The sequence below is a fragment of the Trichosurus vulpecula genome, chromosome 7, assembly GCF_011100635.1.
Source record: "Trichosurus vulpecula isolate mTriVul1 chromosome 7, mTriVul1.pri, whole genome shotgun sequence".
NCBI lineage: Eukaryota > Metazoa > Chordata > Mammalia > Diprotodontia > Phalangeridae > Trichosurus > Trichosurus vulpecula.
The window spans coordinates 127,047,326-127,062,095 of NC_050579.1; the positions used below are offsets into that span (position 1 = coordinate 127,047,326).

Below are 14,770 nucleotides of genomic sequence, written 5' to 3' on the forward strand. Positions count from 1 at the left end.
TGGACCAAAATCAGAGCTGGCCAGTTCTTCTTCTACCTGTCTAAAATTTGGCTTCTGTTATCATAACAATGTTTTGTATATAAGGTCTACAAAGTATTTTCCTCACAAGAGCCCCATGAAGTAGCTGAACAAGTACAATTAGGCACATGCGTACATATATGTATCTATACACAAATCATGTATACATATCTGTATGTGTATAGGTATATATGTTGTGTGTATATACATACATATATATTGTCAATATCTGGATCAATATATAGTACAAATAGAATAGAATACAAAATTAATAATGTCCATTTTTACAGAGGAATGAACTGAAGTTGAAAGTTGAGAGAGCTTAAATAACTCTGGTATGGTCGCACAGCTAGTAAATAGCAGATCTAAGACTTGAACCCAGGTCCTCTGACTTTAAGTCAATGCTTTTCCCACCTCACCACTTTTCCCACTCCACCACTTTTCCCATCGCTAGGAAATAATAAGATTAAATGAATTTGATAACTAGCTCTTGAAATGATCATGACATGAAGATAAGAAACATTTTCTTGGCATGCAAAGATAGGAAAGTCCCCATGAAGAGAGGAGGAATGACTTCCCTTATTTTTGAATCTGCTTGACCATACCTCTCTATTTGTACCGTCAAAGTTGTCTGCTCAAGTCAAGGACCACTAAATCCTGATCAAGAATGCTATTCTGACAGGTTGCAAAATTAGCACCTGTAGAAAAGAAGGCCATCAAAGAAAATACGACTGCCAATTTTTGAAAATAAAAATATGATAGGAATTAGAAGTAGAATCTTTTATTATTCCCTTACCTTGCCATACTTCTGTGCATAGGACCCTGTGAGCAGTGAGTGAAAAACGATGATGGTTTCATCCAAATCCCAGACAAATACACGCTGAAGACATAAATGATAAACATCAACACATAACAGTGTTCTGGGAAAACAGAAATCCCTTTACAAGTAGAAAATCACCATGCTTCATAGATGGATATAATCTTGACACTGCATCATGGAAAAACATTTCACCTTATTAATTTACTTTAAAGTTAGTAAAACATAACCTCTGTAAGATCTGAGGAGCAAAAATGCACTACAAAATGACATTTTCAAAAGTAATTTAGATTTAAATGGGTGACATTACTTAACCAGCTACTTTTATCACTCACCATCAGTTCAGAAAAAAAAAAACTGGTGAATATATTTGAATTATTTTTTCCTGAACAGAAAACATAGACTTTAAAAGTAAAAATGAAGATGAGAATAGGTGTCTCTCAAAATGTGTTGTACATATAAGTCTTATAAGTCACAGATTCAGATTTTAAACCTGGCTAATTAAAAGAAACCTGTGATGAGTTCCCTTGGAAAGTAGAGAATCATCTTGGGAAGAAAATAGTTATCCCTTAAATTATCTCTGGTTTGCATTATCTGGATTTTTTTATGTTGTTTCTGCTTAGGCAAAGTACCTGACACCAGAAAAGAAAAGTTTTTAGCATTAATAATGGCTCATCTCAGTAATTTCTGATACAGGTTGATTCTGAAGGTTTCAAGGGACTTAGAGCTGGGGACAGGCTTTAGCGATAATTAGTGCAAAATACTCATTTTACAGACCCTCTAACTCCAAATACAGTGCTCTTCCTACTACATCATGTTGCCTCTCCTCCAAGTTAACTTCAATTTTGAAATGATGCACAGAGATGATTTTAAAGCTCTGTGAGTCCCAAACCATATAGAGATATATAGATTCATATAAAGCTATGGTATTTCACATACGTGTTTTTGGAAGATGTATTTTCTTTAACATGTGGGTTGAATTTAGTTAATGAAGTATTGATAATAAATGCCTTTTATGATCTTGCAGTACCAAATGTGATAATCAGAAAAATGACCAACAATCATTCCTCAATTTTTGTCTTTTTAAACCATCTCTCTTCTCTGTGCCACACTGAATTGGAGAAAGAAATTTTCTCAGGACTAGAAAGTGCAAAGGGATATCATTTTCAAGTTATATCAGTTTTGTTTTGTCCATTTATAAAAGATGAAAGCCCTAAATTGTGCCTGCTACAAAGCAGATAAACAACTATACATCAGGTTTTTGGCAGAGGTCTTTTTTCAACCATTTAACTTGAAACCATGTCTGTTGCTTTACAGAAGGCAGACTCTACTTTTCAGCAGAAGAAAACTTCTTTTTACCATTCATCAATTAAAAGAGGGCATACCTCCAAGTCACTGTCTGGCGGAGGTGATGGATTATTCTTCCGGCCTCTTCCTCGGGACTTTGACCCAGAACTCCTACATGTTCTCTCATCAAGGTCTTTGATGGGTGTGGAGGGGCTTTGCACTGTATCAAAATCTCCTGTAAATACAATCATGCATGTCAAAGTAGTGCTTCATTTGCAAATAGGGATAAGCCATCAGAAATAATACAGGTTATGGTTCATATTAACAAATCACATTTTAATAGGAACAACATACAGATAACAAAAAGATTCAAAAGCTTCGGCTAATTGTTGTCTTGTTTCATTCAGTATCTAATGCAACAAAATACCAATACAACAGAAAGATGTGCAGAATCCCTTGGTGTTACAATGGGATTTAACATACATCTGAAAGTCCCTGACCCAATTAATATGACAATACAAACAGAAGATGCACCCAAATGATGTTATCCATTATGAACTGTTAGCGGCACTTTGTAGCATTTTTGTTTTATTGTTATGATTCTGTATTGATCACGTCAAAATAATATAATGATCTCAAAATAGATGAGATGGGGCAAGTTCAACATGAACTTGATACTTGAAACATCAAACACATAAAGTTCGAAGTGCCTGAGAAAAAGTATTTTAATGAATCCAAAACCTAATTTAAAAATATTATACCATAAAGTAAAAAATACTTTGGTTGACCTACATTCTTACTTCTTCTCCAAAAGAATCTGTATTGGTTTTATCTGACTACCTCATCTCTCATAGTAGACTTACTCTGTCCTGCTACATTCACATGTGATTTCATGCTGTAAAATGTATTCTGAATTTTCCCACAAATACAGATTCCTATGTAAACCTCACACAATCTAATAGACAGAAGGAGTGCAGCCCAAGATATCAAATGCATTTTAGGCCCACTGCCTGATTTCCTTTAAGCCTTACATCTTTTTGCCTTCTAATGTGGAGATATGCCAGCTCAGAAAGCTGAATTACAAGGGATAGCAGAAATTCTCACATTCTTATGAATAAAAGTTAATCTTATAGACTTTAAGGTGCTAGAAAATTTTATTTTCTTTGTTGACACAAGTAAACATGCCATCAGTGTTATTTTGTTTTCTTTCAACACACTTAATATGGGAGCGTTCTTGTGCATCAACCATATAATTTTTAGCCAAAATATTTCTGTGAGCCACAGACATTTCTGGAACAGAATCCATTGCTGAAACTATTATGATTCCACTAAATGCTGTCAAAATACTTCCTACACTTACTTTTACTTTGAATTTTGTGCAATGGGACCTAGGAGAGGGGAAAATCTTTCTTGGTAGGAAAAAAGTGGAAAATTTTAGCAAAGGTTTTTGATTAATGACATGTCCATGGACCCAAGCATGATTGTGTATTTTTCATAACCTACAGTATTCAAACATGACTTCTTTTTGTCCCTTTGAATTTCACTGTGTTCACTATACTTTGTCCTACTAGTGTTGTAGAAGAGATTGCCAAAGACAATTCAACAAGCACTGTGCCAGGTGCCGTGGACACAGAGGAAAAAAATGAAATAATCCCTGCTATCAAGGAGGTTTGGGCAGCTAAGTGGTGCTGTGGATAGAGTATTGGCTCTAAAGTTAGGAAGACTCATCTTCCTGAATTAAAATCTGCCCTCAGATACTTACTAGATGTGTGACACTGGGCAAGACACTTAACTCTGCTTACCTCAGTTTCCTCATCTGTAAAAATGAGCTGGAGAAGGAAATGGCAAACCACTGCTATATCTTTGCCAAGAAAACCCCAAATGGGGTCATCAAGAGTTGGACACAACTGAAAAATCATTCAAGGAGGTTAGGGTGAATAAGAGAAATGGCATGGTGGAGATAAATAAATACGAAATATATTGAAAATAAGTACAAAGTAATTGCAGGAGGGGGAGAGATGGGGAAGGAATGATGGAATGAATGGGGAACGGCCTCTTTTAGAAAGGCGTGCTTGAACTGAATCTTAAAGGGAGCCGGGAGTTCCAAGGGGCAGAGGTGAGGATAAGACTATTCCAAGCATGAGGGACAGTATGTAATAAAGGCATATAGAGAAAAGACAGAATGCAAAATATGCCAGTACACAAAAGTGAGCTTTTACATTGATTAGAACCATAATGGTATTCAGGACAGTACTTTTTTGTTGTCTTCTGTTTTGGAATGCTGAGGTAATCAAGTATCTTTGATGAGTCTTGCCTTTCAAATGTAATGGCAAGCAAAAAGGGACTTTTCACTGTACTTTTTTTTGAGTGCTTCTCAGCACTGAGGTAATCAAGCGCCCCAGGGCCCTGAGACCCCTATATAAGATCTAAGGTTGGTGGTTTGTTTTGGGAGTACACTCATTGAAAGAGTGCCAAGACTCTGGGCAAGCCATTGAATCAGTCCCCTCTCCCTGGCTTTGTAACCCAGATGTTGGTGCTTCTCTGGTAACTATGTATCATGATTTGGTTAGACAGAAATGCTTATCTTTTTATATTGTATGCTTGTAATTTCTGTTTGTATTTGCCCTGAAGTTCAGGGGGCTGATTTTTCTCCCTGAACTAAGTGAATGATATATTTATGTTTAATTAAACTGAAATTGTTAACCCCTTAAAGTTGCTTTCCTTAGAAAAGCAGATCAAAGAATCTGTGCTGGCAGCCCTTCCTGTGTGCTATTATTGTTGGTTTTACACAGCCACAATAGCTGCTAGCCACATTGTTGTTACAAGAATTAATATTCTAAAATGATAGAAGCAGTAGAATTTTTTTAGTTTGTTTCAATTATGAAATAAGTATTTTACCTAGCAACATTTTAGTCACCTGCAATTTAGATGAAAATTCATTTTTCAGAAAATGGCTTTACATGGAACTCAATGCTGATACACATGAGGAATCCTTGGCTACTGTATGATAGATCCTACTTTTAAAAGGGAGTAGATATATAATCATTAGAAGACTTGCAACTGACAATGAAGAGTCACCTGTCATTCTCACCAAAGATGCTTTTTCTCCATTTTTATTTTATAACACAAAATGAATTTGGAACTTTTCATTAGTACATCTTAATGAAGCAAAACAATCATTGATGGATCATTTCTAGTCAGTGAAGGGCAGGCACACAGAGAGGTAGAGAAGCATGTGGAGAGAAAGGAGGATTCACAATGAAGGAAATAGAGGCATGCAGAAGAAGGGCAGTTAGGGCTATGTATAGTGGAAGGCCACCAACTATTTCAATTTAAGGGCACTGAAAACAGAGGGAAAGTCTCCATTGTTCATCTATATGTTTTCTACAGAAGTATTATGTTAACAAAGGTTTCTACATTTATCACATAGATTCTAAATCTTAGAAAAACATAATCATTATATAATAGGATAAACCCAAGTTCCTTCATTCTCAGCTTTCCTGAAGGCCTTGGGTTCCTTGGGATGCATAAAAGGGCCCAGCTAATGTGTACTTTGGGCCTCTCAGACTTGGTGGGTGCCAGAGACTAAGACAGTCTCTGTATCCTGATGACCTACTGACCAGAAACATTCCCAGACAGAGATGAAAGGGGATGCCTTCAGAGTGTCATTGTATCCTTTCTGCATATTCTTGGTGTGTTAGTGCAAAGTAAACCTCTTCCTTTGTTAAACATTCAGTCACTTCTGCATGCCTTAATTCATTCCAACATAGAATCTGAACTAAGTGGGTCTGGGAGTGAGTGCCATGCCTACAACACACAGAATCTAGAACAGCAAGAATCTTTAAAGGTTATTTACTTCAACTTCTTCATTTAGAAGACAGATAGTGAATAGTTAACCAAGTCTCCTGTTTCCAAGTCCAATTCCCTTTCTATGTCATAGAGGTATAGAGGTCAATATGTGGTGTAGTAGATAGAACTGGGCCCGGAGTCAGTAAGACCTGAGATCAAATCCAGCCTCGGAGACTTATTAGCTGTGTGACACTGGGCAAGTCACAACATCTGTGTGCTATCCCCATCTGTAAAATAGGGATAGTAATAGCACTTACCCCACCAGGGCTGTCGTGAGGATCAAATGAGATCATATTTGTAAAGTTCTAAGCATAGTGCCTGGCATATGGTAGGTGGTTGATAAATGCACGTTTCCTTCCTTCTCTATTTATCTTTGACTCATCTCCAATGCATTACACATAATACACACTTAACAACTGTTGATTTATTGAATGACTGTAAACCACAATTTATGCATTAAAGATCAATGAGAAATGGAGAAAAATATGTCTTGGTGTTTGTTTGAGTATTGCTTTGATTATGGTATTTTGTGATTTGTGGTTAATGACATAGCTAATATTGATATTTAGCTATTTTAACAAAGAGTTATATTTTTTATAAAAAGGAAAATTGATAAGAAAGACATGAAAATTAGCTATATCTGTAAGAAATTGGACTATTGAGTCCATAAGACCATATCTAAGACACCAACATCACGCTGCTATAAGAGAACTGGACCCCAGTTAAAATCCAACTGTCAGAGTAAGGTGACATGATGACTTAATAGCACATCACAAATCAGTTGGTCAGATTACCTAGCCAATCAAGTGGCAGGACTATATGGAACAGGGACACATTGATTATAACTTTTAGTAAGATGAGAACTAATGGGGCTAACTGTGATGAACTGCTTGGAAGGTAGAAAGTGAATTGGGATTCTATGGGAACAAGAAGGAAGCCAATGAATCAAAAATAAAATATAAAGGCACCAGTGGGGGTGAAAGGGATGATGAAATAAAAAAGGGTATCAAAAAGGGGGTGGAAAAACATCAAAAGACAAATGTTATGCTATTGCCTAGGTATGAAGAATGCCTTTGAGTCCCACTTGGTTTTGCCATTTGGGAAAAGTCATTATGACATGACATTTTATCCTGGGGAGTACTGTCTACTTCATATTTCCTTGGTATAATATTCTCCTCAAAATTAATTTAAACTGCATGAGGCAGAGTGGGGTCTCTGTGCTTCTATTACAAACCTTTATCCTGAAAAATTATATAAGGAAATATTTATTTTTATAATATTCACTTCTAGCATATCTTAAGATTTAAAAGTTTTGGTAAAAGATTTAAATTATTTTTTACCATGAGTTAAATGCAACATTTCCTTAGTTAACAAAATACATTATTTCAATTCCATCATATAATTTTTCCATGGGAAAATTTTATCCACTCTATTATGAAACAGAACTGAAAATAATTGCTAAGACAGATAAGCAGTTATGAAATTAAATGACATAACAGTCATAAAATAAAAAAACACTTATCTGAAAAGTGACTTTCATGTAGTTATTTAAATTAAAAGTCAAAGTTTAATCAAATTCAATTCACATAAAAGAAAAAAAAATCAGAGAGGTCAGTTTTCTAGCCATAGGTAAACTTTTTTTGGCATCTTAAGTAGTAGTGATTATTATTATGTTAATTATATTAATCACTATCTTTTAATTCCTTTTAAAGTGAGATATCGATTTGTCCATATCCATTTACTTTACTCTTAAATCTTGCAGAAACCATCTCTATTTATCTGCTTCTCCAAACTATGAACTATTGTGACTTTGGAGTAATTAGCTTACATGTCAAAGAACTATACACTCCAAACAAACCAGAAGCTAGTACACTTAACCCCTTTGACCTTTTTTCCTAAAGATTTATTTTTTCAGGTATTTTGTTAGTGGAATTGTCATATGATATATTTAAAAATAGTCAACTGAGGAAAATTAAAAAAAATAATAGCAAAAAGACAATTTAAGTGGGAGGTAGTAGCAATTAAGTTCTTTCCAAGTTCTAGATAACTACTAGTACAATGGAGAAATCATCATTCATTTTCTCCAGTACCTTTTCAACACACATACAAAGATTGTAAAGGGGCTGTAGTTGAAAATATTTTGAAATTTCATGGTCTTTTCCACAGAACATTTGTTTAAAAATACATAGGAAACAAACAAACAAACAAAAAACCTCTCTCTGTACCCATATGGGCGGAAAAATTATTTTTTATTTCTAACACATTGCTTGACTGTATGAACCTTTTTTTTCCCCAGGAGCAAACATTCTGACTGCTGTAATAGCATCATGAAAACTAGTAAAATCAGTTTTTTTTTTAAACACTACTTGCTACCTAGAACCAAAGCTGTGAAACCACTTTACAGGGCAGGTTAACAAATGTAATCCCCTTGAGGGTAGGGATTTTCTGACTTTTGTTGTATCCCCAAGACAGATCAGTGTCTGGCACATTAAGTGTTTAATAAGTATTTATTGTTCGATTGACTTGACTTGTTCATGATGAATCATTCTTGTTCAAATCTGTCTTGAGATATTTACTGTGCAACTCTGGGTAAGTCAGTTAACCCTGCTTGCCTCAGTTTCCCCATCTGTAAATTGAACTGGAGAAGGAAATGGTAAACCCCTCCAAGTATCTTTGCCAAGAAAACCATGGGGTCATGGACACCACTGAAAAAAACAACTGAACAACAACATTTGTCAGGCACTGTAAACACTGAGCATAGACAGAATAGCAAAACATAGTCACTGTCCTTGCGGGGCTTATGGTCTAATGGGGAAGACAACATGCAAACAACTATGTACACACTAGCTTTTAGTGTGCAAGGTTTTGTTTTTTTTGTTTTTTGCCATTTATGAACCAGTGTAAGAATAACCAGCAAATTGGCCCTGGAATCAGGAGGACCTGAGTTCAAATCCGGCCTCAGACACTCGACACACTTACTAGCTGTGTGACCTTAGGCAAGTCTTTTAACCCCAATTGCCCTACCTTCCTCCCTCCAAAAAAAAAAATGACCAGTAAATTAATTAGACCTTGAATATTGCAATACATAGCATTTCACCTTCCCTCCTTACAATTGTTCATTTAACAAAAAAGCAATGTGTCATAGTGAATAGATCAATTTATGTGACTATGGGGAAGTCATTTAAATCCATACTGCCACAGGCAACATTCTAAGACTTTAAATTACAAATGAGTTTGAGTTTCCAATTCACAGAGATTTGTATCAAAAAAGAAAAGGTAATCTAAAAGTCTCTTCCTTTTTTCATGGATTACTGATCTTAAATATGTCTGCTTGTTTTTTGCTGTCATGGGGAGAGATTGTCATGAGAGAGATGTGTAATTTCACATATGAAGAAATAGAATGGTAACTTCTACTAATACAGTTCAGCAACTAGTCTGTAAATCATGTTATCTTTGTGGTTTTAGTCACCTACATCACTGCACTGAGAAATGAAGACATGTACCCATAATTCTAGATCATCAGCTGCACTTGTACTCAGGCCTTCCTGACTCTTAGCTTGGGACTCTATCCACTGTGATGCCTTTAGACCAGGGCTGTCCAAAATGGGGCCAGCAGGCCCCAAGTGGCCCACAGTGGGATTTATGCAGCCTGCCTACAAGCATAGAAATTTACATAAATGCTTTAGTAAAGGAAGCCAAGCCGAGCTACTGCAGGCTCTCATTAAAATAGCAAATCAAAATATATTGTCTATTGTTTCAATAAAAACCTAAAGTTGGATAGCCCTGCTTTAGACCATAGCATAGGATGTCTTATTATGCTGACTTTTACAAAATTATTGCACATTATAAATCAAATGCTGTTTTTCAATACAAATACAAATATTCATTCAAATTAAATGCTGCTAGTTAAAAGGTTTAGTTGAAAATATCCTTGAGGTAAAATGCCCCAAGATCAGACATTATAGTCTTTGTAATCAAATGTCTTTGATGTCCCTAAGATCATCATAGCCTTGTTCCTAGAACATTAAAAGAGGCAGAAGTAGATAATCATTTCTGGAGGTGTGTAAGATGATCACTACAATGAGGGAGGTTCAATAGACTCCTGGAAACTTCCTGACTGAGGAATCAGCTGAAGAGAAAATCTACACCAAACCAAAGCCATGAAGTCAGACATATTGAACAGAAAGAGGAAGAAGGTGGTTGCTAGAAGAACCAGCCAATACCTGAGCAGTAGCAAAGACTTCAAGATTTACTGATGACCCAATATTTACTAATTGTAAATGGTGGGTGGAATTTCAATGAGCCAGGGGTCTCTGGTATCTTATGACCATCACATTGATAGATGGAACTCATGGTGGACAGAAATGAAAGGACAGCAGATCTAAGAAAGTTATGAATGTTCTAAACCACAACCACAACAACACTAGGAGATCTATCCTGTGAAAAAGAAAGCAGATAAATCTCCCTCTGATTAATTCTTCATTGAAATGGCAGCCCAAACAAATTGGAAATCTTGTCCAGTTTCTATGACAATGAGACCAAGGAATACCCTAGAAGTAGGCAAGCATATCCTAGAATGGGCATGTATTATAGATAGTCTCTTATGGAAGCTAACCCAAGTGGAATTACACTAGCTCCTTGGACCTGCTGGAGGTTCCGTCATGTCATTGCATAAGAGAGTAAAGCCTGGAATTTGAGCTCAACTAGTCATTAAACATTTGGTGACACTTTTTTTTTTTCAATCAAACAAGGTGAAAGTTGTTCATTCCAATGCCTGTGCCAAATTCCAATTCAAGTAATTACAAGTCACATTTACATACTCTGTGGGAACAGGTGGAAATTAAAATTGCTTGGGGTTTTAGAATTATCACCTTCATTGATGGAGAATAGTAATGGGGTCCATCCTCTCAAAATCATCATGTATTTCAGTTAGATTCAGTGCTCTTCCCCCATTATAGTCCTAAAGTAAGATACCATGGGGCTCTTTAACAGTGCTATGTTCCTGCCCAAGAGGCTGGCTTCATTTCAGCAAAGGGTGAGGTAATCTCACTGTATCACTTACTTCTCCTGGCATACTTGTGAAGTTTAATTAGCTAATGTGTTGTAAAGTGCATTGAGGTCCACAGGTGAAAAGCAAAATTTTTCCAAATTACAAATTGTGCTAATTTCAAAGATTTTAAAAGTATATTTGATACTATGGAACTTAGGAAAGCACACTCTCTAGCTTTTCTTAACATTTTAATCTTCGTCTTAGAAAATATAATCTCAAATAACTATAAATTTCATGTTAATGGCAGCCAAAAATCCTTATAAAGATAATGAATTAAAAGGTCTGCTATTAATTACTGCAGTCCAATTTCCTTAAGTCTTTCATAAAGACTGCCTAATAGCTAAAATAAATAACTGAATGCTATTTACAATTTCCATCTACTTTTAGCCATTACCAATTGCCCTAGGCTTATTCTTAAACCAACACAGTACATGATTGCATAATTATCCTTTAATCAGTACTGTAACTAATAACTGCACCTTGTACATTCTAGGTACTTATATCCGACTTTATTTCATTAGGATAATCTTGACATCAGAATTGCCAGCTGTCTTTTCTTGAACAAAAGGTATGTTTCTATTTTAAAGATGGCAAAAGTCAGTAGTATTTTTTAAAACAAATGTAGATGTAGTCCCTTCTTTTCATCTTTTACTGTGACATATGCACATGTATTAAAGGGGAAGCAGTTTGGTTTCTCTCAACTCTATACACCAAATTCCAATTTCAGTCAAGGAAAAAAATTCATGGTGCAAAATTTGTTTATTTTTTTGATATAGCATTATCTCATTAAGTAAGACCAAACTTAAAATATCTTTGGTGGAATAAAGTCACAGTTTCTCAAAGAAAAGAGAATTTTTTAAAAAAGTGATTGTTAGTGGGATAAGAAAAAAAAATATATATATATATAAACTTTATTTTAAAATCAAAACAGGCAGTAATGAGTCTTTAAATTTCAAAATCATATTAGCCATGCTACTGAGCATCAGTAAACAATGGTAACCCAAAGACATTATTTTTTAAATTTCCAAGTAAATAAATTCTTTACTAAAATTCTCATGAAAGATAGTGCTATAGCACTGAACAGCTTACCTATGCATTTATACATCTATGTATACACATATTAATATTTACTCATAGACATGAATACATACATGTATACATATACATATATTTTTCTGAGTACACACATATGAATGTGTATGTGTGTATTATATATATGTACATAAATATGTATTCAAAACATTGAACTGATTGCCACTGTTGATTAATATAAACCAAATGTTAATCTGAAAATTAATCACTGTTTCCTTAACAGAAGCTTACCTTTTTAAAGTATATCAGGACAATAAGTTTTTTGCAATTATGCTATAATTGAAGAAAAAAAACTATTTTCTCAAATTAGATCCCCCAGCAATAGTAATGATCACAATGATCATAATAACAGTTTTTCTTAACACTGAACTGGAGTCTTCCACTTATTACTCTCACTTATCACCCCCCCATTACTAAAAAATATGTTATTACTACTGATTCAAGCAAAACAAACCTAATCTCAAGTGCCCAATAAATGTTCTCATCTTCAAGTCCTTCAATTCATCCTTACACAGCATGGCACCCCACCTTCTTACCAACTTGGCCACACTCTTTTGGACATTCTCCAGTCTATCTATGTTCTTACTTTGTACTGACCAAACATGGGCACCATATTGCAGATCTGGTCTGACTGGGACTGAATATCAGCAGACTATAATTTTCTCTCTTTTGGACACAATGCCTCTCTTAATGCAGCTTAAGATAGCACTAGGGTTTTTGGCCATCATGTCACATTATTTAATTATGTTGAGATTGTGGTTCAAAAAGATTCCAGATCTTTTTTTTTTTCCTCCAGAAGCTGTTGTCTAGTCATCATTCCTTGTCAAACTGATTTTTTGAACCCAGGAGGGGCACTTAGCATTCAGTCCTATTTCCTCTTGTCTGCTCAACTATTCATTTTTCCATGCAGGTTCTGAATACAATAATTAAGAAAACATTTATTTTTTTAGCTACTAAGTTGGTGAGTAGAATAATCCTATTGGACAGCAGAGCCTAGTTAGAAGGCAATTCCAATAACAGGGATGGCAATGGGGAAAGAATAATTGCTTATATTCATGTATATTAGCCACATACATACATACATACATATATATATATACACATATTAAATACACACACATATATACATCTATCTATCTATCTATCTATCTATCTATCTATCTATCTATCTATCTATCTACAATCAGAGAGCTGGTCTTTAAAAATATACCAAAACAACCCTGTCCTCCTTTCTCAATTATTTCTTTGCAATGATATAGGTAGGGGTTTAATACTATGAGTGTATTAAACTATATAATACCTGAAACATGTGAAAATTTTAGAAAACACTATGAGTATTTAAGTATCATTTACAGTTTGCCAGCGACATAAAACTTATCTTGCCTCACTGAATTTCTATTTTTTTTTAGAATTTTACTTACTTAATTAGCTAATTCCCATGATTTACTCCTTTCTTTATACATTTAATCTCTATTCCTTTCCCAAACTTTTACAAACAGATTTCCCTTTGAAGACTATAGCTTGGATTTTATAAGCATTCCTGCTCTGCTCCTTCCTAGGCAATTTTCACCCTGGTTCTCCTCCCATGATATGATGAACTGGTTCCTGGGGTAAGATTCAGACTCAAAATCTTTTATACCCTGTTCCTACTCTGGCAGAAGACCAGAGACTGATATAATATGCATTCTCAATAACGTGCCTGAGCCTTTAGTAGAATATAAAGTGGCTAGTCTATGAAAAGACTCATAGGGAGAGGAAGCAGATATGATTTAGATCCTTCTTAAACATATTGAAAATGTTTAATAAACCCTTTTCACATTTTATTTATTTGTACATACTATTTCAAATATGTATATAGCAACAAATAATGTTTCATTAAAATACTACAGGAAAAAACCTAGAGCTAAAGTATACACATGATTTTTCTAAACTGGTATCAAAGACATATGCACTGATCAAACATAGAGAGGCAATGACTCTCTACTAGTAATATAAAGTTCTAGAATATAGGAAATAGCTAATAGCTAGAATAATGGGTGCCCCAAATATATGACTGAAATTTACAACCCAATAAGCATGAAGTTATTATTAGTCACATTCTCTGAAAACAACATTGCATGCTAGACCATCAAAGTTGTTTACATGATAAACTGTATTACTCAGAGCCATAATCAGGGCAAAGCAACCAGGATTCCTCCATGTACCAAATTAAAAAGGTAGAAGCACCTACATTCTTCCATAGCATAAACAGAACAAAGCTTAGACCGAGCTAACAAAAATAATTTCCTAAAATACTAAGATATAAGATCATGGTCTGGAGTATGCTTTTTCCTAGTTTCTGGCTTGCTTTCCCCAGTTGGGAAGTATCCTAACCTTTCCTCAGTTAAGGATGTGCACTCAGCCACTTGCTCTAGACAACAACATCTCTAGCTATGACTCCGAATGATTTGCTGAAAGGTCCATTCCTTTTGGAAAAACTTACACTCATAGTTATACTGTCACTTCTATGATTTCAATCTCTTTCAATTGTTGCTCAACAAAATGAAAAATTCTCTTAAAATATCAAAATAAGCATGACATCTGACCTTATATACCATGAGGGTAGCCGTTTGAATGATCTCAGTCATCATTTTGAAATATTTCCCACACTTTTAGTA

At 34.9% G+C, this 14,770-nt stretch overlaps 1 protein-coding gene across 1 annotated transcript in view; it reads right to left on the reverse strand.

Moving 5' to 3' along the window:
* EYA4 (EYA transcriptional coactivator and phosphatase 4) overlaps window positions 1-14,770 on the reverse strand; it is a 160,120-nt gene that overhangs the window by 43,889 nt on the left and 101,461 nt on the right. Inside the window, exons 10-11 of the mRNA XM_036769391.1 lie at window positions 2,221-2,357; window positions 815-898 (exon numbers count right to left, since the gene is read on the reverse strand). Coding sequence (XP_036625286.1) covers window positions 815-898; window positions 2,221-2,357 — 221 coding nt within the window. The remainder of the gene's footprint in view (window positions 1-814; window positions 899-2,220; window positions 2,358-14,770) is intronic.